Genomic DNA, 25373 nt, shown 5'->3' on the forward strand with positions numbered 1-25373 from the left:
CTCATCAAATATATATAGACGCTAGGTGTTGGGATTGTAGCAGTGAACAACAGGGACAAAAAGATGATCTGGCGTCTAGAAATCTGTTTTATTTTCAATCCTTGATCTAATTTGTATTGCAAGATTAGAGCTGTGGCTTGTGTAGTTGTATTTGTCTACAACTTCCCTGAATGTATGATGCCCAAAAGGTTTTCTTGCATCTGCACAGGGCTAGCCTTTCACCTTGTGTGATGGGCAAATCAGACATTGTCTTTTCCTTGCTTATTTTCAGTGTTCGGCGGCGCTGCGTTCTCCTATCCTCTGCCCTACCCCTTCTGCTCAACTATTACTCTTGAACATTCTCCAAAGTCAGCCCCTGGGAGGGTTCTTTTGTGGTTCTTCCTCTTCCAGACTTCCCCAAATTTTCAGGACTTTTGTGCTACCCTAATGTGCTTTTATTTATTTACTTTTTAATTTTTTAAAAAGATGTTATTTATTTGAGAGCGAGAGTGAGTGACAGAGAGTGGGCCAGCACACGCACAAGCACAGGGGAGGGGCAGAGGGAGAGGCAGAAGCAGACTCTCCACTGAGCAGGGGGCCCGATGCGGGACTCTATCCCAGGATCCCGGGATCATGACCTGAGGCGAAGGCAGACGCTTAAAGACTGAGCCACCCAGGCGCCCCCATGATGTGCTTTTAATGACACATAGATTTACATATGTGTTCTAGTTCACGTATGTGCCATGCATTGCCTTTGAGACTGTCAGGTCCTGTAGAGCAGGCCAGGGCTTCTATTTATCTCCTTTCACTGACCCAGTGAAATGTTCTGTGACTGTAGAACACACTCTCAAATGTTGTTGACTAGCTCAGATCCTGAACACATGGCCACAGCAAGGTCAAATGCACATGTCTGTTCAATTTCACATTTCTCAACAAATCCAAGCTCAAGGTTCTTTGCCTTGCAATCAAACCACGAGGCCCATTTCTTACCAGCTTTTGACAAATTCTTATGCACGCTCTTAGATCTCCTGCCAGCAACCATCTTGCCCGAGCAAATTGGAAAGCTTTATAACATAATGCAAAGGGAGAGCGGCAGGCAGAGACATAGCAGAGAAGAGCTAATAATAACCTTTAAGGAGAAAAGCTACTCCCAGGAGTCTTGGGCCCAATGGCAGGCTGGTTGCAGGGTGTTTTGGGTAAGGAATATTTTGGCATTTTTCTCACATTAACTAGTAGCTGCTTACTTCATTTGGGCAGAAGCCCCACTTTGTTTCCCTATGAGGGGAAGGCAACACACCCCAAACTGAAGCGAGAGAATTCACTTCCCTGGCATTTTGAGGGAAGCCGACCCCACTTGGAGTGCTTTCTTCACCTGGTAGAATTCAGGGCACGCTTCTCAAAGGTTGGTGTGCATATGGGGCATTTGTTAAAGATGCAGATTTCTGGACCGCACCCAATGCTATACATTGTATTGTGGTTTTGCCTCGGGGCTAAAAATGCCATTTTAAAAAGATGTAAGCATTTAAAATATATCATGGTTTTTGTAACTCCATTTTTGTTTGAATTCAATTAAAAAAAATATACAGGAATCTTCAGAATATGGAAGTAGTCCAGGTCTCTTGGAAGCCCTGAAGTAGAGAACGTCCCCTCAGTGAGTATCGCCATTCCCCTCCATGCCCTGACCTCCGGGCTTACTGCGCGTGTGTGGTGGTCTAGCGGGGACTCAGTTCCCCAGCTCTAAAGAATCGGCAGTCCTCCTCTCTTCCCCAAGGTGGCTGGCTGGTTATGATAAGGAAAATCTGTGTCCTAAGATGGCCGACTGAGCCAGTGAGAGAGTCCCAGCCCCTGCCCCGGGGCTCTTTGGGGTTCTTCTCCCTGCTCTGCTTCCCATACGCACAAATCCGGGTTCCTCTCCCTGCCCCGCTTCGCGCATGCGCCAAGCGTGCCCAGTATGCATGCGGAAGTAGAAGTGTATAAATTGCCCCCTTTGTGCTCGGGGCTCAGACTTTGGAGACTACTGTCCTCTGAGCCTCACAGTGTTAAATAAACCTCCTGTCCTCCAAGATCTCCGGGTGTCGCTTGGTTCTTCCATAGGGCAATCTAGTCCAGGTTCTGTAACAGAATGTCCTGTTCCCATCACTCTGGGGCCTGCTGCGAGTGACGCTGAGATTGGTTTATCTACTTTAGAGCCCTTGTAGCAACCTCAGTTCAAGGGCACAAACTCAGCTGCAAAACATCGGGGTATAAAAGAGCGTCCTTCCTCCAGTGCCAACTCCCCGCCCAGCCGTTGTCCCCAGCATCCCTCGCACCCTAGTACTGATGCCCCCTCAATAGTCCTGTTAACCCTTCCCAGACTGCAAGAGCCCCCTCGTTGGGTGTTACAAACAGGTCCTTCTCCTGACCGAACATATGCAGTTGTCTAGTGGGCGGCCATTGTGTCTGTCCCTCCTCGCCCCTCCCCCACCCCGCCCCAGGCGGGAGACAGCTGCAAATCCCTCTCTGCGATTGCTAAGTGGTTGGAATTACCACTCTGACCACTCAGGGGCTTGGGGTGTGTTACTCTATTACTGGTTACCCAGCTGAGATCAAGAATCAGATGCTCAACCAACTGAGCCACCCAGACACCCCAGCGTAGGTAAGTTTTGGTTGAGGAATAGCACCTTACAAGCCTTTGGGTAATCTAAACTATGTAGATCATATGGAAACAAACCATGTTACTTTTTCTAGGCCTCCCGTTTATCACTGCAAAGAAAGAACTTGTGATAGATATCTCCAGGGGTCCTCAAAGAAAATAAGCTCTAATTGGACTCTCAGATCCTACTGAGCCCCGTTGCTGGAAGAATTGTCCCTCCCTACATCCTGACAAGGGGTGCTGGCTGTCATGACACCAGGGCTCTCTTAGTGCTTTCTGGAGCCGCTGTCTTCTCTACGTAAGTGCCTTCTGGCCATTTTCAAACACAGTGGGCCAGAAAATAAAATGCCAAGTGTTTCACCTTTAGCTTGCCCCTGGGAAAGGGACATCAGCCAGCCAGAACTTGCCACTTGTCTAGAGCTACATTTCTATGGCAACGGTGGAAGCATCCCATCCCCAGGATCCCAGATGCTTAACCAACTGAGACACCCAGGCGCCCCTAGGACCTAAGCTCTTAACCACTAAGGTGCTAAGGTGTACTGTCTCTTTGGGAAGTGCTCCACGAGTGGGATTTTGCAACAAGCAGCAAGTTTACTCCTGTGTGTCAGAAAGGTACCTGCAAAAAGTGCAGAGACAGAGCCTGCTGATCAGACTCTGAGATTTTGAAAACAGATTCCACTGCACACTTGGCCAGGCCTCTGTCGGCCCAGGTTTCTTTTCTTCTTGTCTCCTTCAGCTTTTTCTGCTTGTGAAGAGACCTTTGCAGGGCTCTTGCGTTCAGCCATGTAGGTTATACACTGCACAATTCTGGCAGCACCGTTCACAGCACACGTGGTGGTCCTGAAGCTCACTGAACTGTCTGTCCCCTTTTCTGGGCGTCTCCAGAAATGTAAATTGAAAGGAGACACAGATTGTTCTGCTTGCCTGTATCTCTCATTTGGGGAGTACAGGCACCTTTTCCTTTCGGAGGACAGAAGCCATCAGATGGTGGTGAGAGCTGTGGTTGGCTGAGCTCACCCTGCAGTTTTCAGAAATAACCAGGACTAATTCAGTCAGGCCTTCCATTTCTGAGCCTGGGCAGAAGAGAGAGGTGTGCCTGATCACGTGGGCACGGGAAAATCTACTTGTCTGTCCCCATATGCCTCACTTATCAGGACTTTACTTTGAACTCTCTAGACCACACTTCTTTTTCTTTTATTTTTTTAAGATTTTATTTATTTATTTGAGAGAGAGAATGAGATAGAGAGAGAGAGCATGAGAAGGGGGAGGGTCAGAGGGAGAAGCAGACTCCCCGCCGAGCAGGGAGCCTGATGTGGGACTCGATCCCGGGACTCCAGGATCATGACCTGAGCCGAAGGCAGTGGCTTAACCAACTGAGCCACCCAGGCGCCCCTCTTTTTATTTTTTTGAAGATGTTATTTAGGGGCGCCTGGGTGGCTTAGTTGGTTGGCCGTCTGCCTTTGGCTCGGGTCGTGATCCCAGGGTCCTGGGATCGAGGCACACATCGGGCTCCCTGCTTAGCGGGGAGCCTGCTTCTCCCTCTCCTCCCCGCTTGTACTCTCTCTCGCTATCTCTGTCACTATCTGTCTCTCTCAAATAAATAAATCTTAAAAAAAAATGTTATTTATTTACTTGAGAAAGAGAGAGAATGAGTGGCGTGGGGAGGAGCAGAGGGAGAAGCAGCCCCCCTGCTGAGCAGGAAGCTGGACATGGGGCTCTATCTCAGGACCCTGGGATCATGACCTGAGCCAAAGGCAGATGCTTAACCCACTGAGCCACCCAGGTGCCCCTCCAGGGCACATTTCTATTTTCTGGATTGCTTCTTAACATCACCTGAGGAGTCACTGGCCCGGCATTCACCTTGACCTAATTGCTTGCCTACGGCAGCCTCTCAAGTCCTTGTAGAAAGAATGAATTAATGAATGAACAAACTTGCCATGAAGCCCCGGTCAAGTCTCAACCTTTGAAAGCCTGTTTCCTCATCCGTAACCCACAGATAATGTTGCCTACACTCAAAAGTCCTCATGAGGATCAAATAAGACAATATCTGCAAATGTGCTTTGGGAAGTATAAAGCGCTATATTACTATAATTATGAAATCCATCATGTAGGCAGATCTCTTTTCAGTCAGATAATGCTTCCACCCATTGCCATAGAAATGTAATCTCCAAACACCAAACACTTGCAATGGATATAGATCCGCATTATGCATTTTTTAACATGGTCGACAAACCGAAGATCAGGGATTTCCTCAAGCTTCTCCCCGTCAATCAGTGAAAAAGTATGTGTTGAGTACCTATGATGTGTCCCACATGTTACTAAGCAGCAGGGGAATATAAAGAAAACCTAAAGCAGAGCCCCTGTCTTCAAGGAGCCTCAGTCTACAAAGGTAGAAAAGAGATACATATGGAAACAACTAGAACAGCAGTAGGCAAAGGATGGCCTGCAGGCCTAATCTTGCCTGCCACTTGGTTTTGAACAGCCTGAGATCTAAGAGGGGTTGTTACATTTCTAAGTGATTGAAAAGACATCAAAAGAAGAGTAATAGTTTTTACACAAAAATTATATGAATTTCAAATTTCCGTGCCCGTAAATAAAGTTTTATTGGCACACAGTCATGCCCATTTGTTTATGTAGTTCTATGGCTTCTTTGTGTTATAATAGCAGAATTGGATAGCGGTGACAGAGATCTTATTGTCCACAAAGCCTCAAATATTCACTGTCTGCCCTTTTGTAGAAAAAATTTGACCAACCCCTGAATAGAGGCCAAGGAGCTCAGCTTCGGTCAGCTTTGTCTGTTGCTCTGTCTTCACACCTTAAAATATTTTGTCACATGCGTTGGGAATTCATGAATTTGCTCATTTATTCAGTAGGTATTAAGTGAGAGCCACCTATGTGTCAGACACCCGCATCCTGGTTAAGGATGGAGGGACTCCAGCATCAAGTATCTTGCATTAGTTTTCTTTTATGAAATGTTTGAAATGAGGTATTAAGAGAAAAACCCTGTAGCAAAATCTCCTAGAAGATTTATTGGGTGCTAGAAACTTCTTTGTACCCCCAGGAATCTTTAGGGCAAGGTCAATAGGAATTTTGGTGGAGTTAGTTGAGAGGATTCTAATTCTAATAGTTCAAACCTTCTTTAATAATGTTGATTTTCTAATGAATGAGGGGATCTAGAACACTTTCTTTTCTTTAACTATGGGAGCTTCTGGATATGCCACATTAAGTAAGAGCAGCTTTGAGATAAATATATTTGTCATAAAGCTTTTGTGATGAACTCATAATTCTATAGGCCCAGGTATTTCTCTAGAAGGTCAAATCCCCAGGGGAAATTGGGAACGAGAACAGAGGAAAGAGCAGAATCCTGTGACGAAGACAGGAGGATAAGAAAGAAATACAATGACCCTTTCTCTTCAGTTTTACTCTTAGATCTCCTCTGTTTTTCTCTTTCAAACAAAAACAAATTTTCTTTGACAGCTGATGTAACGTAACTTTGCTGTCAGGCCTCGAGTGAAAGGCAGAGTAACGCAGCGGGTTGTTACCTCCGATGCTCCTTCTGGGTATTGTGACTTCTGTGTTGTAGCTCAAGGACACCTCCTGGCCTGTGCTGTCTCTCACATGGATTTGGGCTATAACATGGGGCTCTGATGACCACAGGAAGAGAGAGGCCTTATTAATATTAATCACTCCGAGCTCACATTTAGTTCCTCAACCTCAACTGCTCAGAAATCAAAGCTCATTTGTACCACTTAGCTTTCCAGTCAACTGACTCCTGGTGCCCAGAACAATGATAATGGGAACAAGCAGAAGCCAAGAAGAACCCCATTTCCCAACAATGACCTTTCAGCCATGGACCTTTGACTCATCCACAGATATGATTTGTAGCCAATGAAGAGAACATTCAGAGACCAGTCCATAGGGAGGCCAAGTCTTCCACGAGGAACAGTTCTTCCCGAGTCTCAGCTCTGAAATCACTGGAAATACAAACATGGTCATTTTTATGGACACAGATTGTCCATTGATGGTTGTTATTTTACAGAGTGGCTGAAGGCACCGTTGGCTTCGGGGACTGTTGCACAGACCTGATGATCCTTTGCAAAGCTGTGATGATGGTGACATTTTCCTTCAGTGCCTCTGATCTGTTTCCTTGTTGGTGTCCCTTCCGCAGTCTTCAGGTACAATTCCCTCATGGTCTGTCTCACTCGCTTGGCCCCCTATGCAAACCTGATCTCAATAAGGGATCAGATTCATTTACACTGAGTCACAAGTGACCTCCTAACAGCTTAACACATATTTGCATGCTAACAGGTCTTAAGGTGAGCTATTTCTGGATGACAGCGGGAGGAGGTTTGTGAATCCTCTGAGATTTTATGCTGCATTTGATCATGTCTGCTCATATGTGCATTTCTCTTGTCCATGTTTAACAGATGATCAAAGCAATCCATGGCCCCGAAAAAGTTAAAGGCAGTCTTCAAGGAAGAAAGGAAATGCAAAGAGAAATTTGAAACTGTGGTTCCGTGATTGTAGACCCCATGAGGACAGGGGTCTGTCTGTCCTGTTCACCTGTCACCTAATGTGTCTCCAGTAACAAGAATGTGGTATAGTATGGTGTAGTCTCTCAATAAATATTTGTTAAATATAAATATATATATATAAATATAAATATTTATCCATCCAAGAGATATTTATTATTAAGTGAATGGGTGAAAGAGTCCAGGACATCAGCCAGTAGATGGACAGAGGGATTCTTGGGGCATTAAGCCCATTAAGCCCTTCCTGTCTCTTGCATACTTGGTCTTGTTTGGTTTGAGTCACCCAAGAGAAGAGTCACCATGACAACTACTGATGTTCCTGCTGAACGTCCAGGACAGGAGAATCTGGGATGCAGAGGGGCAGTACGGCCGTCTGCCCTGTCTGGTTGCCTTTTAGCACGGGGGAAGGAAACCCCACTTCCCTTCATTGCCTCCTTACCGTCCTCCCCGCCCCACCTCATCTTTGTCGGTGACCAAGATCATTACCAGGTAGCAGGCATCAAAGGCTGTTGCTGCTGTCAGAAGCAGAGACTGCCGCTCAGCAGAGACCTGCCAAAGGATACCTTTGGCATTTTGAGGAGAAGAGCTCCGTCCTCAGCAGATGTGGGCTCTCGGACCGCTGGCTGACAAAACCATGAGTGGACCTTAACGCAGAAAAACCGAGGAATCCATTTCTGTGTTAGACCAGCAGGGGGAAGGCCAGGCCCAGGCAAGATGCAGAGATCTGAAAAGTCAGCCTTTGGTGCCCCCTGCAGCATCTGCAGAGAGAATGCTCCTCTTCTCGAGACTTCCCTGAAGTCCACTCGCTTGTGAGGATGTACTTTCAAGAGAGCCTTTCGGCCACGCAAGAGCTCTCTGGGAAGCGACAGCATGAGAGGCCGATCCCAAGGCAGGATGTGTAAGTTGAATGAGGAATTCTTGTCATGCAAATGAGCTTGAGAGCGCTGAACTTTTTACCCTTTGTGGGTGTGATTATCTCAGGTGGGTTGTGTGATTGTTCATTGAGGAGGCTGGCAGTATTCAGGGCAGAGCTAAGAAGAAACTGGAAGTCTGAAGTGCGCACAGGCACACTGAAGGAGAAAAAGAGAGCCAGCGTGTGTGTGTGTGTGTGTGTGTGTGTGTGTGTTGGGGGGAGGGGGCAGGGAATCTCAGGGAAATGGAAGGCACTTAATCTCTAGAACCAAGGGAAAGACTCCTTAGAGGATAGTCCTCTGATTAGAAGTCAGGAGACAGTCCGAGTCAGTGAATCAAGTAGAAGGATAAAGCTGAGGGAGTCCAAGGTTGGGTGTAGGGTGGGGTAGGGGGGGTGTGCATCCAGGTCTGGGGAGTTGGAATGCAGGCAGGGAAAGGGGTGGGTATAGTATTGTGATTACTTTGGATTAGACACACCTGCCAGTGCCCTTATTAAGCGTGTGCCCTTGGGTAAGTCACTTTGAGCTCTGTGCCTCAGTTTCCTCGCCTATCAAATTGAATTAATAATAGTACCTGCCTCACAAGGTTGTAAAAATTAAATGAGAAGATATGTATGAAAAGTGCTTTGTATCATGTCTGGCATATAATAAGTGCTCCATAAATGGTAGTTATTATTGATGGGAGTTATAATGATAATAGATTGAAAACAGTTGAATGCCTATCAGATTAATAAAGGCTGTCTGTATGCTAGATAGTCACTGCATGCTTATTACTGACTTCTCTAAGCCTTAGGGGACTGAGAAAGAGCTCAGCTCCGGCCTAGAGGTGGAGGCAAAGGGCTTGTCCGAGGTAAGGTCCACGTAAGGCAAGGCAGTTAGCCCAGGGTGCTATGCTGAGCCAGGTGGACAGCAGTATAAAGACACAGAATGGGGATGTGAGAAGCCATAAGAGCAGACCTCATCTTTTAAAATTATTTTTCTAAAGGCAGGCTCTGAACTCATCCAGCTCCTAGCAATACGATTCCCCTATATGTTTCTCTTCATTGCTGGGGCATATTCCCTATCGGCACAGGGAGGACATTATTCCCATTTGAAGATATTTTCTTTTACTTTTCTTTTAAAAGATGTTATTTATTTATTTGAGAGAGAGAGAGAGAGCACAAGCAGGGGGGAGTGGCATGGAGAGGGAGAGGGAGAAGCAGGCTCCCCGCTGAACAGAGAGCCCGATCTGGGGCTTGATCCCAGGACCCTGGGATCATGACCTAGGCTGAAGGCAGACACTTAACCGACTGAGCCACCCAGGTGCCCCCCCCATTTGAAGATATTTCCATTGAAATCAAAGAAGAGGAGGCAGAAAAGAATGAGGCCATCTCCTACACCCTTGTTGCCTTCAATCAACACCAGGCCGATCCTTGCTGATGTACAAACTATTTCCCTGCCAGAAATGAGATCTGAAAGCTATCCCCCCTTTTCTGTCTTTCCAAATTTGACCTTCAAGTCTCAGCCCCATCTGTCCTTAATAAACCAACCCCACAAAAACCTAATCAGAGACATACGGATAGGTTGGGGTACAGCCAGACAAATGGAAATCACTCTAGTTCTTTCAAGCAGAAAATTTAAAACAGGGATTAGTATGTTGATGATGGAAGAGATAAGAAGCCAAACAGGACAGTGAGACAGCTCAGAGAATTTTCAGCTGAGCAACAACAGGAAGCCCCTCTTATCCCTAGAGTTGGAGGGACAACTGGAAGAGGTGGTGAGTGGTGTTACCAGAGCCAGTAACAGCCCAGCAAACCCTCCTCATGCTTCGAATCTCTGACATCTTCTCTTGTTACCAGCTGGAGAAAACTCTGCTTTTACAGGACGTATGTGATTAGATTAGGCCCATCTGGATAATCTCCCTGATTAGTAACCTTAATTACATCTGTAAAATCTCTTTTGCCACATATGCAATGTAATCACAAATGTGCCATCTCATCATATTCACAGTCCTGACAATTAGGGTGGGAAATCCTGGGGGAGCATTTTAGGATTCTGCCTGCCACTATGACATTCAGACTGTTTAATCGACCAATCGGAGGCGCCTGGGTGGCTCAGTCTGTTAAGCGTCTGCCTTCGGCTCAGGTCATGATCCCAGAGTCCTGGGATCGAGCCCCGTGTCGGGCTCCTTGCTCAGCGGGGAGCCTGCTTCTCCCTCTCTTCCCTGCTTGTGCACACACACACTCTCTCAAATCAATAAATACAATAATTAAAAAAAAGAAACTAACCAATCAATGTATACCAGCAATAGCACTGGGACAGAGGCGTGCAAAATACCTTTCACCTGCTGGATTGTGAGGTGATCTAGGGGCATCCCAGAGGGAACAGCTGGAGTGGCAGCTATTTACCAACTGGTATGGAAATATTTCAATGTCTTCACAACTGGGTGCCATATCAGTGCATAGCAGTTGGTTATCTGCCTGGTTAGTGGGTTACAAATCATGGGTGTAGTGTGTGAGTTGTCGTCTTCTCTGTGCTTTGAAAGTCTGAGGTTGTTCTCGGGTGACTGGGGGTGGGCAGGAAGACCACCTGCCCCCACCCTTGGCATTCCCGGGTGTGCGGTGGCCCCTTCCGGCTTTATTTACTGTTTTTGCAGTGCTGGGATTGTTTTGATGAATGTCTTCATGGTCATAGCTGTCTTTGGCAGTTGGAGACTTCATTATCTGAGCCTCCAAATGCTGCCACCCCAAGGGAGATAATCAATTCTATGTATTTGGGCTCTCCCCAAGCCTTGCAGCAGATGTGGCTCAGTGAGGCAAGTGCTGTTTACTTAATCTCAGCTTTAGAGTGAACACTCCACAGTAGCCAGAGAAACTGAGGGTTCTTAGTAACTTGCCGCACGAGGCTATATCACACAGATCATTATAAGCCCCATGTTTTGTGAGGACCCGTCTCAGGCAAAAGAGATGCCCCTTGTAGGTGAGTTGGATGCAGGAATAGGTCCTAAGGTAAATGAATGTTGTGGGACTGGTCTGTCTCTCCCACCTCATATTTTCATAAGGGTGAATTTGATGAAAATGGTATCAAGGGCAACTTCACTTGATGGAACTGGGAGCATACACACGAGGAGCAGCAGTGACAAGGTGGATGTGTTGAAAGAAGTGTTACAGAGAGAAATAAGCAGCTTGAGAGAGAGAAAAGGATAAAGGGAGAAGAGGAAATTGATGATAATCACAAACAATAATAATATAAAATATGGCCAGCTTCACTTGATGATGCTGGCTGGGACCACAGAGTACACGCCTGGAGTGATCCTTGCTTCCCCATATCTTGAAGCTGACTATCTATGACTGCAGTGGAGCCTCCTCTGGCATAGAAATATGAATTTCTCAAGAGCCATATCTCTACTCCACCAGCAGCTCTGCATCCTGTGCAGAGCATTGAGAAAGAGCTTGACCTTTCAAGGGATTGCTATTACCTGGTGTTCCTGAGCCCTGTCTTAGGATGTACACTAAACATATTCCCAATAAAGCATGTCAACAACTGAGTCTCCACTTAGACCGAGTCAGCCTGTTGATACCTTTTGAAGTAGGAGAGATTTATCCTCAGTGGCTTCCCTTCTTATGACATTTCTTCCATATGAGGGCCCTTCTAAAAACTACATTGACTACAGAAGTGGGGATGTGGCGAGTGGAATCGAATCTAGTTGCTGGTCTTTACTGCTCAGACAGATCCAGATATTTTTAGAATCTGGTTGCCCAATATCAGGACCCCACTGGATCCAGTTCCAAATGTTAAAGACACATAAACAGAAGATTATTTCCACCCTTCCTACCAAATGTCACTGAGCTCAGTGGGAGACACCACAGCCCTGTATTAGGTGACAAGAAAATCTCTTTGTTTTCCACTGCCATTAGGAGCGATCAGCTGCAAGACACCCAGGGAGAAAATGACAAGTGCCACAGCATGAATATTGCCATCTTTGGCAGGGTAAGGGGATGTTAGGCATAGCAGTGGAAAAATAACCCCCTGAGATTTTAGGCCTGTCCCCTTTATACAGACAGACTTGGAGTGAGCATAGATCATTCCAGAATTCTTGGCCTGGTCGGGTTCGAACTATTGAGAGAGAGAAGTATAAAATTGAGTGATATTCCATTTCAAAAGCAGCAGACGGACAGCATTTCAGAGCTAGAAGAGACCTTGCGAGCTTAGCCTGTTCATCTAGACATCCAGACTCACCGGATGTCAGAACCGGCAGGGATATTAAAGACCACTGCATCAGACATGGCCAACAGGTGCAGGAAAAGTTGCTCAGCATCAGTAATTATCAGAGTAATATAAGGCAAAACCACCAGGAGCTATCATGTCACAACTGTTAGAGAACAGCTATTATCAAAAAGATAAGAGGTAACAACAAATAATCCAATCAAGAAATGGGCAGAAGACATGAACAGACATTTCTGCAAAGACATCCAAATGGCCAACAGACACATGAAAAAGTGCTCAACATCACTCAGCATCTGGGAAATGGCAAATCAGAACCTCAATGAGATACCACCTCACACCAGTCAGAATGGCTAAAATTAACAAGTCAGGAAACGACAGATGTTGGTGGGGATGCAGAGAAAGGGGAACCCTCCTACACTGTTGGTGGGAAGGCAAGCTGGTGCAGCCACTCTGGAAAACAGTATGGAGGTTCCTCAAACAGTTGAAAATAGTGCTACCCTATGACCCAGCAGTTGCACTAATGGGTATTTACCCCAAAGATACAAATGTAGTGATCCCAAGGGGCACGTGCACCCCAATGTTTATAGCAGCAATGTCCACAATAGCCAAACTATGGAAAGAGCCTAGATATCCATCAACAGATGAATGGATAAAGAAGATGTGGTATATATATATACAATGTAATATTATGCAGCCATCAAAAAAAGAAATCTTGCCATTTGCAAAACATGGATGGAACTAGACGGTATTATGCTAAGCAAAATAAGTCAATCAGAGAAAGACAAGTATCATATGATCTCACTGATATGAGGAATTTGAGAAACAAGACAGAGGATCATAAGGGAAGGAAGGGAGAAATGAAACAAGATGAAACCAGAGAGGGAGATAAACGGTAAGAGGCTCTTAATCTCAGGAAACAAACTGAGGGTTGTTGGAGGGGAGAAGGGTGGGAGGGATGGGGTGGCTGGGTGATGGACATTGGGGAGGGTATGTGTTGCAATGAGCACTGTGTATTATATAAGACTGATGAATCACAGACCTGTACCCCTGAAACAAATAATACATTATATGTTAATAAAAAAATAAAAAAATAAAAAATAAAATGAAAACTAAAAAAAAAAAGATAAGAGGTAACAAGTGTGGTGCAAATGTGAAGAAAAGGGAACCCTGGTGCACTGTTGGTGGGAATGCAAACTGGTGCAGGCACTATAGAAAACAGTATGGAGGGTCCTCAAAACAATTAGAAATAGAACTATTCTATGTTTCAGCGATCCCACTTCTAGGTATATAGCCAAAGAAGAGGCAACCATCATCTTGAAGAAATATCTGCACTCCCATGTCCACTGTGGCATTGTTCACAAGAGACCAGACATGGAAACAACCTAACTGTCCCTTGACAGACAAATGGAAAAAGAAAATATGGTGTGTATATCTACAACAGAATATTCCTCAACCATGAGAAAGAAGGCAATCCTGGATGGATGCAACTGGAGGGCATTATACTAAGACAAATAAGTCAGGCTGAAGAAGGCCAGTATTGTCTGATCTCAGTTATACGTGGAATCTAAAAGAGTCAAATGCAGAGAGACAGAGAGTAGAAGGGAGCTTGCCAGGGGCTGAGGGTTGGGGGAAATGGATAATATTTGTCAAAGGGTACAAATTTACAGTTAGAAGTTGAATAAGTTCTGGGGATGTAATGTCCAGCATAGTGACTCTAGTTCACAATATTGTATTGTATACTTGAAAGTTGCTAAGAAATTTGCTATCTTAAATATTCTCATCAAAATGGTCATTTATGTGAGGTGATGGATGTGTTCACTAACCTTATTATGATAAACATTTTGCAATATATAAGTGTATCAAATCATCACGTTGTACACCTTAAACTTACCCAATGCCATATGTCAATTATATCTCAATAAAGACCATCCATTTCAACCCTCTTACTTTTTGGATGAAGAAACTGAGGCCTACAAAGGGAAAGTAAGTTACTCAAGGTCACAGTTATAAATGACAGGACTAAGACTAGGGTCTGGTCTTCTAACTCCTAATATATTTTTTCACTATATGCCTCCACTAGGTACCTCAGATCTAAACCATCCTAATGGATACTTTTATATTCTGATTTCTTTAAACTGTCCAGTGAGAGAGATTCTACAAACACACTTAGGAGAATACATCTCATTGCTATTTATGGTTAGGAAATTTCTCCTAATAGATAACCTAAAAGCCTCCTGCTGCAGCATAAACCCATTCCTCTTTGGTCTGTCCTTAATTGAAATGGATCACAGAGGGGCACCTGAGTGGCTTAGTCGCTTAGTTAAGCATCTGCCTTCGGCTCAGGTCATGATCCCAGGGTCCTGGGATCGAGCCCCACATCAGGCTCCCTGCTCAGCCGGGGAGTCTGCTTCTCCCTCTTCCTCTCCCTCTGCCCCTGCTCATGTGCTCTCTCTCACTCACTCTCTCTCTCAAATAAATAAATAAAATCTTAAAAAAAAAAAGAAATGGATCACAGATGGTCACTATCACCAGAAATATTCACGAAATATGGACAATATGTGTGTATATCTATGTGTGTAAAAATGTGTGTATACTTTTATTTATATAACCAATAATTTAAGCTGCTTTTCTGTAGGCTAAATGATTCCTCAGTGGCAGACAAAATCTGAGAAATAGCATCAATGAAGGAAGACGAGAGTCAGGTCTTTTCATCTGTCTTCTGTGTTATAGCAAAAACTTTCAGCAACAGATAGACCCATGGGGGTGATCTAGCATCTTAATATGAACTAAGCATCCAAATCCACTGGTACCCAACTAAACAGGACCTCAGATAGCCAAAACTCCTTTGCTAATACTCCATTTCTAAATATGATAGGCAGATCATAAGAAAATACGCTAAGGGGCGCCTGGGTGGCTCAGTTGGTTAAGCGACTGCCTTCGGCTCAGGTCATGATCCTGGAGTCCCGGGATCGAGTCCCGCATCGGGCTCCCTGCTCGGCGGGGAGTCTGCTTCTCCCTCTGACCCTCCCCCCTCTCAGGTGCTCTCTCTCATCCTCTCTGTCTCAAATAAATAAATAAAATCTTTAAAAAAAAAAAAAAAGAAAATACGCTAAGGTTAGATATTTACTTTGGCATCAAAAACCAGGGCAGGGCCTGGACCAATCCCCTGTCCTGTACCTTCACCATTTCTTGTTTAGGGTAATATTGCTGATCCAAATGGTAGCATGATGGTCAAAAAAAGATTCAGTGATTGACTCTACTAAAGAGTGTCTCACAGTGGAGTGTAATTACTCATATATTCTTGATCAAAAAATAGTCACTCTCTGTCTGAGAAGGTTGTCTTTGGCAACCTTTGGCTCAGTTTTGTGAGGAACATGTTTGCAGTGATGAAGGAGATAAGACCCTCCTGCCTAGAGAACCAGTCAGCTCAATCAATCCACCCTGGAGATTAGTGGAGTGACAAGTTATAGACAAACTGTGCTCAGACCTCCCAAGCTCTCCTTCCTAAGGCAAGAAAATGGATTCAGAGTTTTAAGGCTACCAGAAAGTCTTATTAACTAGAACGTCCTCTTCTAGATTACTGAGATTCAATGGACTCAGAGTCCGAACCGAGTTGCCTTAGAGAGAAACAATTCACTCTAACAACTGGAAAGTCTTATTAACTAGAAAGTCTTGTTAACTAGAACGTCCTCTTCTAGATTACTCAGATTCAATGGACTCAGAGTCCAAACCGAGTTGCCTTAGAGAGAAATAATTCACTCTAACAACTGGGAAAGCTAATGGAAAATACTTGATGCCGACACACTGCTTCATTGAGCTTCCAGTGGGCTCCAGGCCAATGTGACCACTCCAGAAATGAAGTAATCACCCTTGTCAAGCAAAGCTACTCACGGCAATAAGCTGGTAGGAGTTGTTCATCATGGCAATCAGCATGTTCAGCAGCACAACTAGGGAGATGACGTTGTATGTCCCAAACATGGTAGCTCCCACAAACTCTGTGAACTCATGTCTGGCTTTCACATTGGTGACATAGAGATTTAAAAGGCCGAAGACAGACCAGAAGAGAGACTGGAGGGTTTCGAAGAGCCTGAAAGAGGTCGAAGAGCAGGTTAGTTAATACTCTAGGAAGGGCAAGAAAAATAGACAGAAAATGTGAAGGGATCTGCTTAATAAGGGGCCTGTCAGATTTACGTCCCAACAGGGAGAGTATGATGTCACATGATTTTGGTCTCTTTCCCCACGCAAACCTATCAGGTGGGCTCATTTGTTTGTTACCGCTTCTGTCTCTTAGGCTTTCCCCTTCCGCCTGGAATACCTTCTCTCTCTTCTCAGTCTACACAGAGCCTATGCTTTTCTTTTTTCTTTTTTAAAGATTTTATTTATTTATTTGTCAGAGAGAGAGAGAGAGAGCACAAGCAGGGGGAGCGGCAGGCGGAGGGAGAAGCAGGCTCCCCGCTGAGCAGGGAGCCCGATGTGTGCGGGGCTCGATCCCAGGACCCCGGGATCATGACCTGAGCCGAAGGCAGATGTTTAACCGACTGAGCCACCCAGGCGTCCTGAGCCTATGCTTTTCTAAGAGTTATTTCCAGGGCTCCTTCCTTTGCCAAACTTTCTCTTTCATCTTGAGACCATGTGATTTATCACCTTTCTAATTACATAATGGCAGTAAATGAGTAGTTAAGAATATGGGGCTTGGGTTAGAAATCTCAGCTCTGTCATTTGCTAGCCGAGTGAATGTGAACAAGTTACCATTTCTGATACTTCTTTTGTGGTTCTGACAGGGCCCAGCGGGGTGCTAAACTCAGTGGAGGAGCTTAGGGATCCTTGAATTAACACACTGTGTAGATTATTTTAAACGATATGTCAACTAATACTCACTGAGAACTTACTATATATAAACATGTTAAGCACTTTTCCATACATGATCATTATTATCCTTATAAAAACTTTATTGTTATGGCTGAGGAAGCAGAGATTCAGAGGTCACTCAGCTCTAAGTGCTGAGCCAGAATTCAAAATCCAAATCCATCTCACCTTCTCAAACCACTGCATTATTTTATATTAGATGGCTTCACAAATTATTGTTTCCTCTCCTAGTCTCCAAATATGTAACTTTGCAGTATGTTTTCGGTGTCTAGGGTTTATTTGGCCTCATATTCAGAAGTCTGTGCAGGTAGCAATAAAAGGCAGCCAGCTCCGGGTGGCAGAAATCAACCATTTCTCAAGCTCACAGATGAGGGGCAGAACATAAGAAATGTTACTTTAAGATTAGATGCCCTTTTTCTATTGCTCAAAATAGGTTGTTTTAATTTTTTTAAAGATTTATTTATTTTTAGAGAAAGAGAGCATGAGCAGGGGGAGGGGCAGAGGAAGAAAGAAAAACAGAGAGAGAGAGAGAAGCAGACTCCCTGCTGAGCACGGAGCCCGGATATGGGGCTTGATCTCACAACCCTGAGATCATGACCTGAGCCGAAATTAAGAGTTGGATGCCCAATTGACTGAACCACCCAGGTGCCCCCCAAATATGTTTTTAGGGTGCAATACATTCTGAGAGGCTTAGAGGGATTTGTTCTTGGGTTCATTTAGGGGGTATCTGGGAAATGTTTTAGAGATTCCCTCTACCTGGGAGTGATCTTCCCCCATATCTTTGCATGACCATCTCCTTAACATAACTGGAGTCTCAACTCAAATGTCACTTCCTCAGAGAAGCTTTCCTTGGTCACTCTACCAAAAGTAGATCCACCAGTTTTTTTCTTTTCTTTTTTTTTTTTTTTAAAGATTTTATTTATTTATTTGACACAGAGAGAGACAGCGAGAGAGGGAACACAAGCAGGGGCAGAGGGAGAGGGAGAAGCAGACTCCCTGCTAAGCGGGGAGCCTGATGCTGGGCTCGATCCCAGGACTCTGGGATCGTGACCTGAGCCGAAGGCAGACACTTAACGACTGAGCCACCCAGGCGCCCCCTTTTCTTTCTTTCTTTCCTTCTTTCTTTCCTTCCTTCCTTCTTTCTTTCTTTCGTTCTTTTTTTTTTTTTTTAAAGATTTTTATTTATTTATTTGAGAGAGAGAGTGAGCACAAGCAGGGGAAGGGGCAGAGGGAGAGGGAGAAACAGAGGGAGCCTGACCTTGGGCTTGATTCTAGGACCCTGGGATCATGACATGAGCTGAAGGCAGACGCTTAACCGACTGAGCCACCCAGGCATCCCGTCTCGTTTAATTTTCTTTGTAGCATTTAAAACTCCCTAAAAATTTGTAAATAAAATCTTCAAAAGTGCAGACCGACTGCCTGTGACCTACAGTGGTGAGGGCTTCAAAACTTTAAAAAATAAAAATAAAAAAAATAAAAAACTCCCTAAAATTATATGAAGTAATTTCTTGTTTAAGTGTTTATTTTCTGTCCATCCCCACTAGAATGTAAGCTCTAGGAAGGCAGAGACATACAGCTACTCTGTACCTGGCACATGATAGGCACTGGATCATACTTGTTGAATAAATGAATGGATATTTATTAACTTTTACTATTACTGTTATCAATGGATTAAAGTCTAGAAGACGCCAGTCCCATTGACAATTGTCCGGGCAATAGGCGGCACAGTGGGATTAGTCATTTTGATGAAGGTTGCGCCCTGTCTGCACTGGCCTGACTCTCACGGAGCCTCCTTCAGGGCTGTCTGGGCAACATGCACATGGCCCTTTTCAACCAGTTATATGGCTCTTCTTGTATCATCATAGGTAACTTCCATGATTCTTTCAACATCACATTGCTTGTGAGCTAGCCTAGAAGGAAGAAATTTGCTTTTTGTTTGATGAAAATAAGTGCTGGTTGGTGAAGCATTTGAGAATCAAAAGTAAGATGAGAGCCTGGAGTTCAGGGGCCAGGTTGGCACAAGAACCAGAATATGGCAAGTCAGACTTAGCACAGGATCCGAATTTCCAGGAGAGTCTAAAAGTCAGGGCCAGGCAAGACAGTGCATTACAGAGCCAGGCAGAGGATCAAAAATGAGAAAGATATGGGGCTCAGGAGTCTGGTTCTACCAAGAAGGCACAACCAGGACGTGGCAGGGTCCATCTGAAATCAGGGCAGGTGGGAGGCCAGCAATGGCACAAGCAGCTAGCCAATAGCTGGAGAGCAGAAGCCAGGGTGGGTGTGGTTCAGAAAAACAGAAAGGAGTTGCAGCAAATCGGAATGGTAGTTCGAAAAACCAGGGTCTCTGGAAGTTCAATGACCTCGAGTATAGAAAACATTCAGTAAGGGGCACCTGGGTGGCTCAGTCCTTAAGCGTCTGCCTGCAGCTCAGGTCATGACCACAGGGTCCTGGGATTGAGCCCCGCATCGGGCTCCCTGCCCAGCGGGGAGCCTGCCTCTCTCTCTCCCTCTGCTGCTCCCCCTGCTTGTGCTCTCTCGCTCTGTCACTCTCTGTCAAATAAATAAAATCTTTAAAAAGAAAAAAAAAGAAACATTCAGTAAATGTTTGCTCATTGCATGACAGACAACAAAGCCACAAACCAGGGCAAGTATATAATCCATATGTTGGCAGGGTCCAGAATGGAGGGTGTTACACTCCTCTACCCCCGTCCCCGTAAACAATTAAAATTGCAACGGTAAGGGGTGCCTGGGTGACTCAGTCTGTTAACTGTCTGCCTTCAGCTCAGGTCATGATCACAGGGTCCTGGGATCGAGCCCCGTGTCAGGCTCCCTGCCCAGCGGGGAGTCTGCTTCTCCCTCTCCCTCTGCCCCTGCTTGTGCTCTCTCTCTCTCTCTCAAATAAATAAATAAGAATCTTTAATTAAAAAAATGCAATGGTTGAGGTGCCAGTGTGGCTCAGTCGTTGGGCATCTGCCTTCGGCTCAGGTCACAATCCCAGGGTCCTGGGATTGAGCTCAACATCGGGCTCCCTGCTCGGCAGGAAGCCTGCTTCTCCCTCTCCCACTCCCACTCCCCCTGCTTCTGTTCCATTTCTCGCTGTGTCTCTCTCTCTGTCAAATAAATAAAATCTTTAAAAAAAAAATGCAACGGTTAAGCTTGAGAGTAGAACTTACTACAAACTGTTCCAATGACTGATACAAAGATTCCCTAAAAGTGAAAGTTCAAGCATTTAAAATCTTCCTTCAACTGTGGTGATATTCTAGTCAGGGAGATCCTATATGTATAATTGTACAAGAGACAAAAAAAAAAAGATGAAAAGATTGTTCCTCAGTTTTCATAGTTCATACTGAGAATGCCTTCAGTATGGTGCACAAAATGTCGCAACATGGCCTGGCCACTAAGAGAAGCTGGCTTGTTGAAAGGTACGCCCAGGTAAAATGGGTGACTGACATATGAGGTAGATAAGAACATTCTAGAGATACCACTGTAGGAAGTCCTGCGGCTTCTAGGCTCAGGTGAATTTACATGGAAAAGGCCACTCCCTAGAGGAGTGGGCATTACCTGGTGGCCAGATCCATAATAAAATCATCACAGATCACAGGGATGGAAAGGGATGTTGACCAAGCCCCAGAAGCCTAATGTCGAAGGAATATCTTTTTTGATTTTAAAGGATGTGATTTTAAAGAAAATAATCCATTTTTATTTAGCAGAGAGTAAACAAACATATGGAACTTGATAGCTCAAGAAGGAGCACAAAGTGAGGATACAAAGATTCAAGAAGACTTGATATTAAATGTATGGAAGACAAATCCATCCCAGCTGGTTAAGGGGGAACTTGAGTGTGTTGAGAGCTATCCACAAATAGATCACAAAGCTAAGAGGGGCACAGTGGAATGAAGATAGGAACAGAACTGCAGTCCTCTGGACACTTTCTGAAAGTCTCATCTGTGAGATGGGCAGTTCATCTTTCAAAAGGTAGAAGGACTATGGAGAGGGTTTACCCTGCTGGACTTAAATCAGACCAGTGAAGAACGGGAGGATAAACCGAAATAGAAAGCCTCCTTGGGTGAAAGCAGTGATGTCATCCTGGATTTCACATGCCGATTCTGCAGTTCCCTAGACTTGCCATTTCTTATTCCATCATACATTTCATAAGCTTCTAACTCTGGATGGAATGCTCCGCTCCTGCCATGCTCCCAACTTCTAGCCTCCACTCTCATCCTGTCTCCTTCTCTGCCCACCTCTTGTTTGTCCTGCCCTGCCTCCTTCCCTACAAGGTTGGGTTAGGTGCTCCTCTTTTGCTCTCCCATTGCACCTTAGCCTGATTCTACAAAGGCATATATCACACTTCAGCGACAGTATAGGGGAGTAGCTAAGAGCAAACTTTAGACTCCTCCCCTATTAACTATTTAACTTTGGAAAATTTAAATAATCTTTAAACTTCAAGTTTCTTCATCTCTAAAATAGTTTATTGGAAGGATAAATACTAATTGCTAACATTTACTGTGCCCTTATTATGTGCCAGGCACTATGCTAAGTGCTTTGCTTGTCTTGTAATGTTTGATTCTCAGAATAACCCTGTGAAATAGCTACTGTTATTTTTTTTTTCAGATGAGAAACTAAAACACAGAGTGGTCACACTGGTAGGAAGTAACAAAGGTAGGATTTGCCCCAGGCTCTTCTGATCCTGGAGCCCACATGCTTACTCACTTTTCTCTATTACATGGGATACCACATATAATGCACTGGGCACAGTGTTTGGCATAAGCATTAAAAATGGCAGCTATTCTAATTGTTTACTCATGTTCTTCATTAGACTATGAACTTCTTGAGGATAAGGATGCCATCTTAACATCCTCATTGGCTGGCACGTAGTAGTTGCTGAATACATGTTTGTTGAATAAATCTGTTAGATGATGGGGAAAGCACACAACTAAGGAAAGTACAGATAATTGGTACCATCCTGTGATAAGAGTAGCAGGAAGGCTATGAACATAAAATAGGGGGGAAAGCAGGAGACAATCAATAACAATCTTTAAAACCTGGCCAGAAACATAAAGAGCCTTTGATGGGGACTGAGTTTGTATCCATGTAAATAAGATGGGAAAATATGGGCTGAATGCTGGGTAGAGAAATCACCACTGATTAAGTAGCAATAGCCACAATTGAATGGAGTTAGTCTACAAGGAGGTCCCGAGTGAACTGCTGTGTCACTGCTGTGACCTGCCATGGCTTTGCATGTGTTCGTGATTATTGCGACTTTACACAACAAATTTTATGTAACTTCACAAAACCAGTCTTACACCTGCATCCCTGGATAAAAGCACAGACTACAGCTTGTATGCCTGGACTGAAATCCTGATTTGGCCACTTATCATCTGTGTGACTGGAGGCAGCCTGTTTAACTGCTTTGTACCCTAATTTCTCTATCTGTAAAACGAGTAATAATAATGCCTACCTCATAGCATGGTTGTGAGGATTAAATGAGTTAATTCATGTAAAACTCATTTTGTACTAGTGCCTAGACCTAGCACTTGGTAAATATTAGATACTTTTATGATTATTGTTAACCTTCACATTTCTTTATTGTCTTCATAGATTGTCATCCATTGGCATATCTTGTTGTTCATAGTTGCAACCACAGCATGTATAATTTTTGTGTTTTTTTTTTTTTTAAGATTTTATTTATTTGACAGAGAGAGACACAGCGAGAGAGGGAACACAAGCAGGGGGAGTGGGAGAGGGAGAAGCAGGCTTCCCGCGGAGCAGGGAGCCCGATGCGGGGCTCGATCCCAGGACCCTGGGATCATGACCTGAGCCGAAGGCAGACGCTTAACGACTGAGCCACCCAGGCGCCCCTAATTTTTGTGTTTTTAAGAGTTACACATTTGGGGGCGCCTGGGTGGCTCAGTTGGTTAAGTGACTGCCTTCGGCTCAGGTCATGATCCTGGAGTCCCGGGATCGAGTCCCGCATCGGGCTCCCTGCTCGGCAGGGAGTCTGCTTCTCCCTCTGACCCTCTTCCCTCTCGTGCTCTCTGTCTCTCATTGTCTCTCTCAAATAAATAAATAAAATCTTTAAAAAAAAAAGAGTTACACATTTGGGATATGTTACTTTTTGTGTATATATAGAAACTTCACGTGTATCATTTTAATAGCTGCCCAATATGCCACCCAGTGAATATCAAGCCCGTCTGACATTTTTGTCAATGCTTTGGATAAGAATAGATAGCAAGCTTCTAAGATCTTCAGATGACACAAGACTAGAAAGGATAGCTAATAGATGGGATGACAGGATCAAGAGTCAGAAAGGTTTCAACAGCATGGAGCAATGGGCTGGAACTAACAAGATGAAATTTAATAGGGATCAATGTAGAGCTTTGCTCTTGGGCCATGTGCCCAAATTCAGGATGGGGGATGTAGGAGAAATGCCAAGGATTTTCTCTGACAGCAAGCTAAAAGTGGATCAGCAGAGTGACACTGTGCTAAGTGCTTTGCATGTGTTGTAATATTTGATTCTCAGATCTTCAGTATGGCCAGATACTTCAGCCATATGAGGGGGACAGTGCAAAAGTAAATTTAGAATCGAGGATAGGATGGGCATGTCGAACATCATTATGTCTTAGGCCTCTGTGGTAGGTACAAGGCTTACTAAAGTGGGGTAATCTCAGTCTGGTGGGTGAAAAAGCCAACAATGACTAACATACAAGTTATATTGTCATGGAGATGTGCTTAGAATGCCATGGGAAACCAACACAGGAGGAGCCTATAACTGAGAGTGGGGTTAGAATGGGTAAGAAGAGACTTAGAAGAGCAGGTGATTTTTCAGCAGAGACTTGAAAGATGGGTTAGAGTTTTCCAGGCTGGCCAGGTGGGGATGGGCATTCCAGGCAGGCAGAGGGAATGGCGTAGGATGCGCAATGGCCCATAGGTCCAAGATGCTCTCCTGTAGTTGGGAAGATTAAGATGTTGCCTATGGGGAAGAGAAGTGAGAGGCTGGAGAGGTGGGGTCCACATTATCAAGACCCTGGGTGTTATGGTAAAGAGGTGGATTTTACACTGGAGAAGATTTCAATACCTGGCAGGCATGAAGCTGGGTGGTGACAAGATGAGACGTATTTACAAAGAAACTTCTGTGAGGCAGGTGGGATATTGTTTGGAGAAGAGAGAAGACGAAAGCAGGGAACCCGGTATGCGGGTGACTGTGTGGGTGGGCGGGCACCCGCGCATGCGCGTGCCCGCCCACGCACCCACGCACCCACGCATGCGCGTGCCCCCCACCCACGCATGCGCGCGCCCGCCCACCCACGCACCCACGCATGCGCGCGCATGCCCATGCGCGCATGTGCGTGCATGTGCGTAAGGATAAATTCAAGATATATTTAGAAAGTCCAACTGGCGTGGCGTGGTGAGAGACTGGACGAGTTGCATGAGGAAGAGGGTAAGAGGCTTAGATGACTCCTAAGATTCTGTCTGGTGTTTAATAAGTTGAGGAATTGAAGGGGAAATAGGTTTGGGGTAGGGATATGGAGATAACGGAATTTAGCTGTGGACATTTTTGTGTTTGAGACGCCCGTGACACAGCCATGCGCTTTCAGGAGGTATCTGGAATTGAGGGCTGGAACCTTAGAAAGAGATAATAAGACCAGCAAGTTAGCTTCTTGCCACTTCCACCGTTTTTCTGTCACAGGCCCCATGCCCTCAGAATGCTAATGCCTTTCCAGTTGCTTCTCTCGGTGGTAAATGAAGGCCAGGTGTCCCCAGGATAGAATACTAGACTTAAAACCGCCAATAGTATCGTCATGTGGTTGTCAGCAAGGAGAGTGAGGTCTTCCTGAACTGTGTGCCTGGGGAAGATATCTTTTTTTTTTAAGCCAAAGAATAGCCAAGGCGTCTCTGGAAAATCAGAAGGAAAAGGATGACAGTAAGCCGATGGTATAGTTTATGTTAGGTATATAAATGGGCTTGTTTTCTCTTTCTCTTAAAAATTGAATTTTTCTGGTGCTCTGACCAAATAGTATTATAAATGCCTGAGTTGAGGTGTTTAAAAGAAAATATAAAGCTGAGTCAGACCTCTATGGAGGAAAAAAACCAACACCTAGAGGAAAAGTTGAGGTAACATTACTGCTGATTTGGCTCCAGCATGACAATGCTTCTTTATACCTGATGCCCCAAGGTATAATTTTGTGTGTGCCAGGTACCCATTCTTGTCAATTGTCCCTGCTGGGCAAGTGATGGGAACAAAATCTT

General features: G+C 44.8%; 1 protein-coding gene across 1 annotated transcript in view; it reads right to left on the reverse strand.

Annotated features, from left to right (window-relative positions):
- The window catches only part of TRPC5 (transient receptor potential cation channel subfamily C member 5), a 128633-nt gene that overhangs the window by 11821 nt on the left and 91439 nt on the right, over positions 1 to 25373 (reverse strand). The window contains exon 6 of the mRNA XM_045881711.3: positions 16152 to 16347. Within this exon, the coding sequence (XP_045737667.1) occupies positions 16152 to 16347 (196 nt within the window). The remainder of the gene's footprint in view (positions 1 to 16151; positions 16348 to 25373) is intronic.

This window comes from Mirounga angustirostris, unplaced genomic scaffold, assembly GCF_029215605.1.
Source record: "Mirounga angustirostris isolate CCGP_5_RB_7025 unplaced genomic scaffold, mMirAng1.0.hap1 SCAF_11, whole genome shotgun sequence".
Taxonomy (NCBI): domain Eukaryota; kingdom Metazoa; phylum Chordata; class Mammalia; order Carnivora; family Phocidae; genus Mirounga; species Mirounga angustirostris.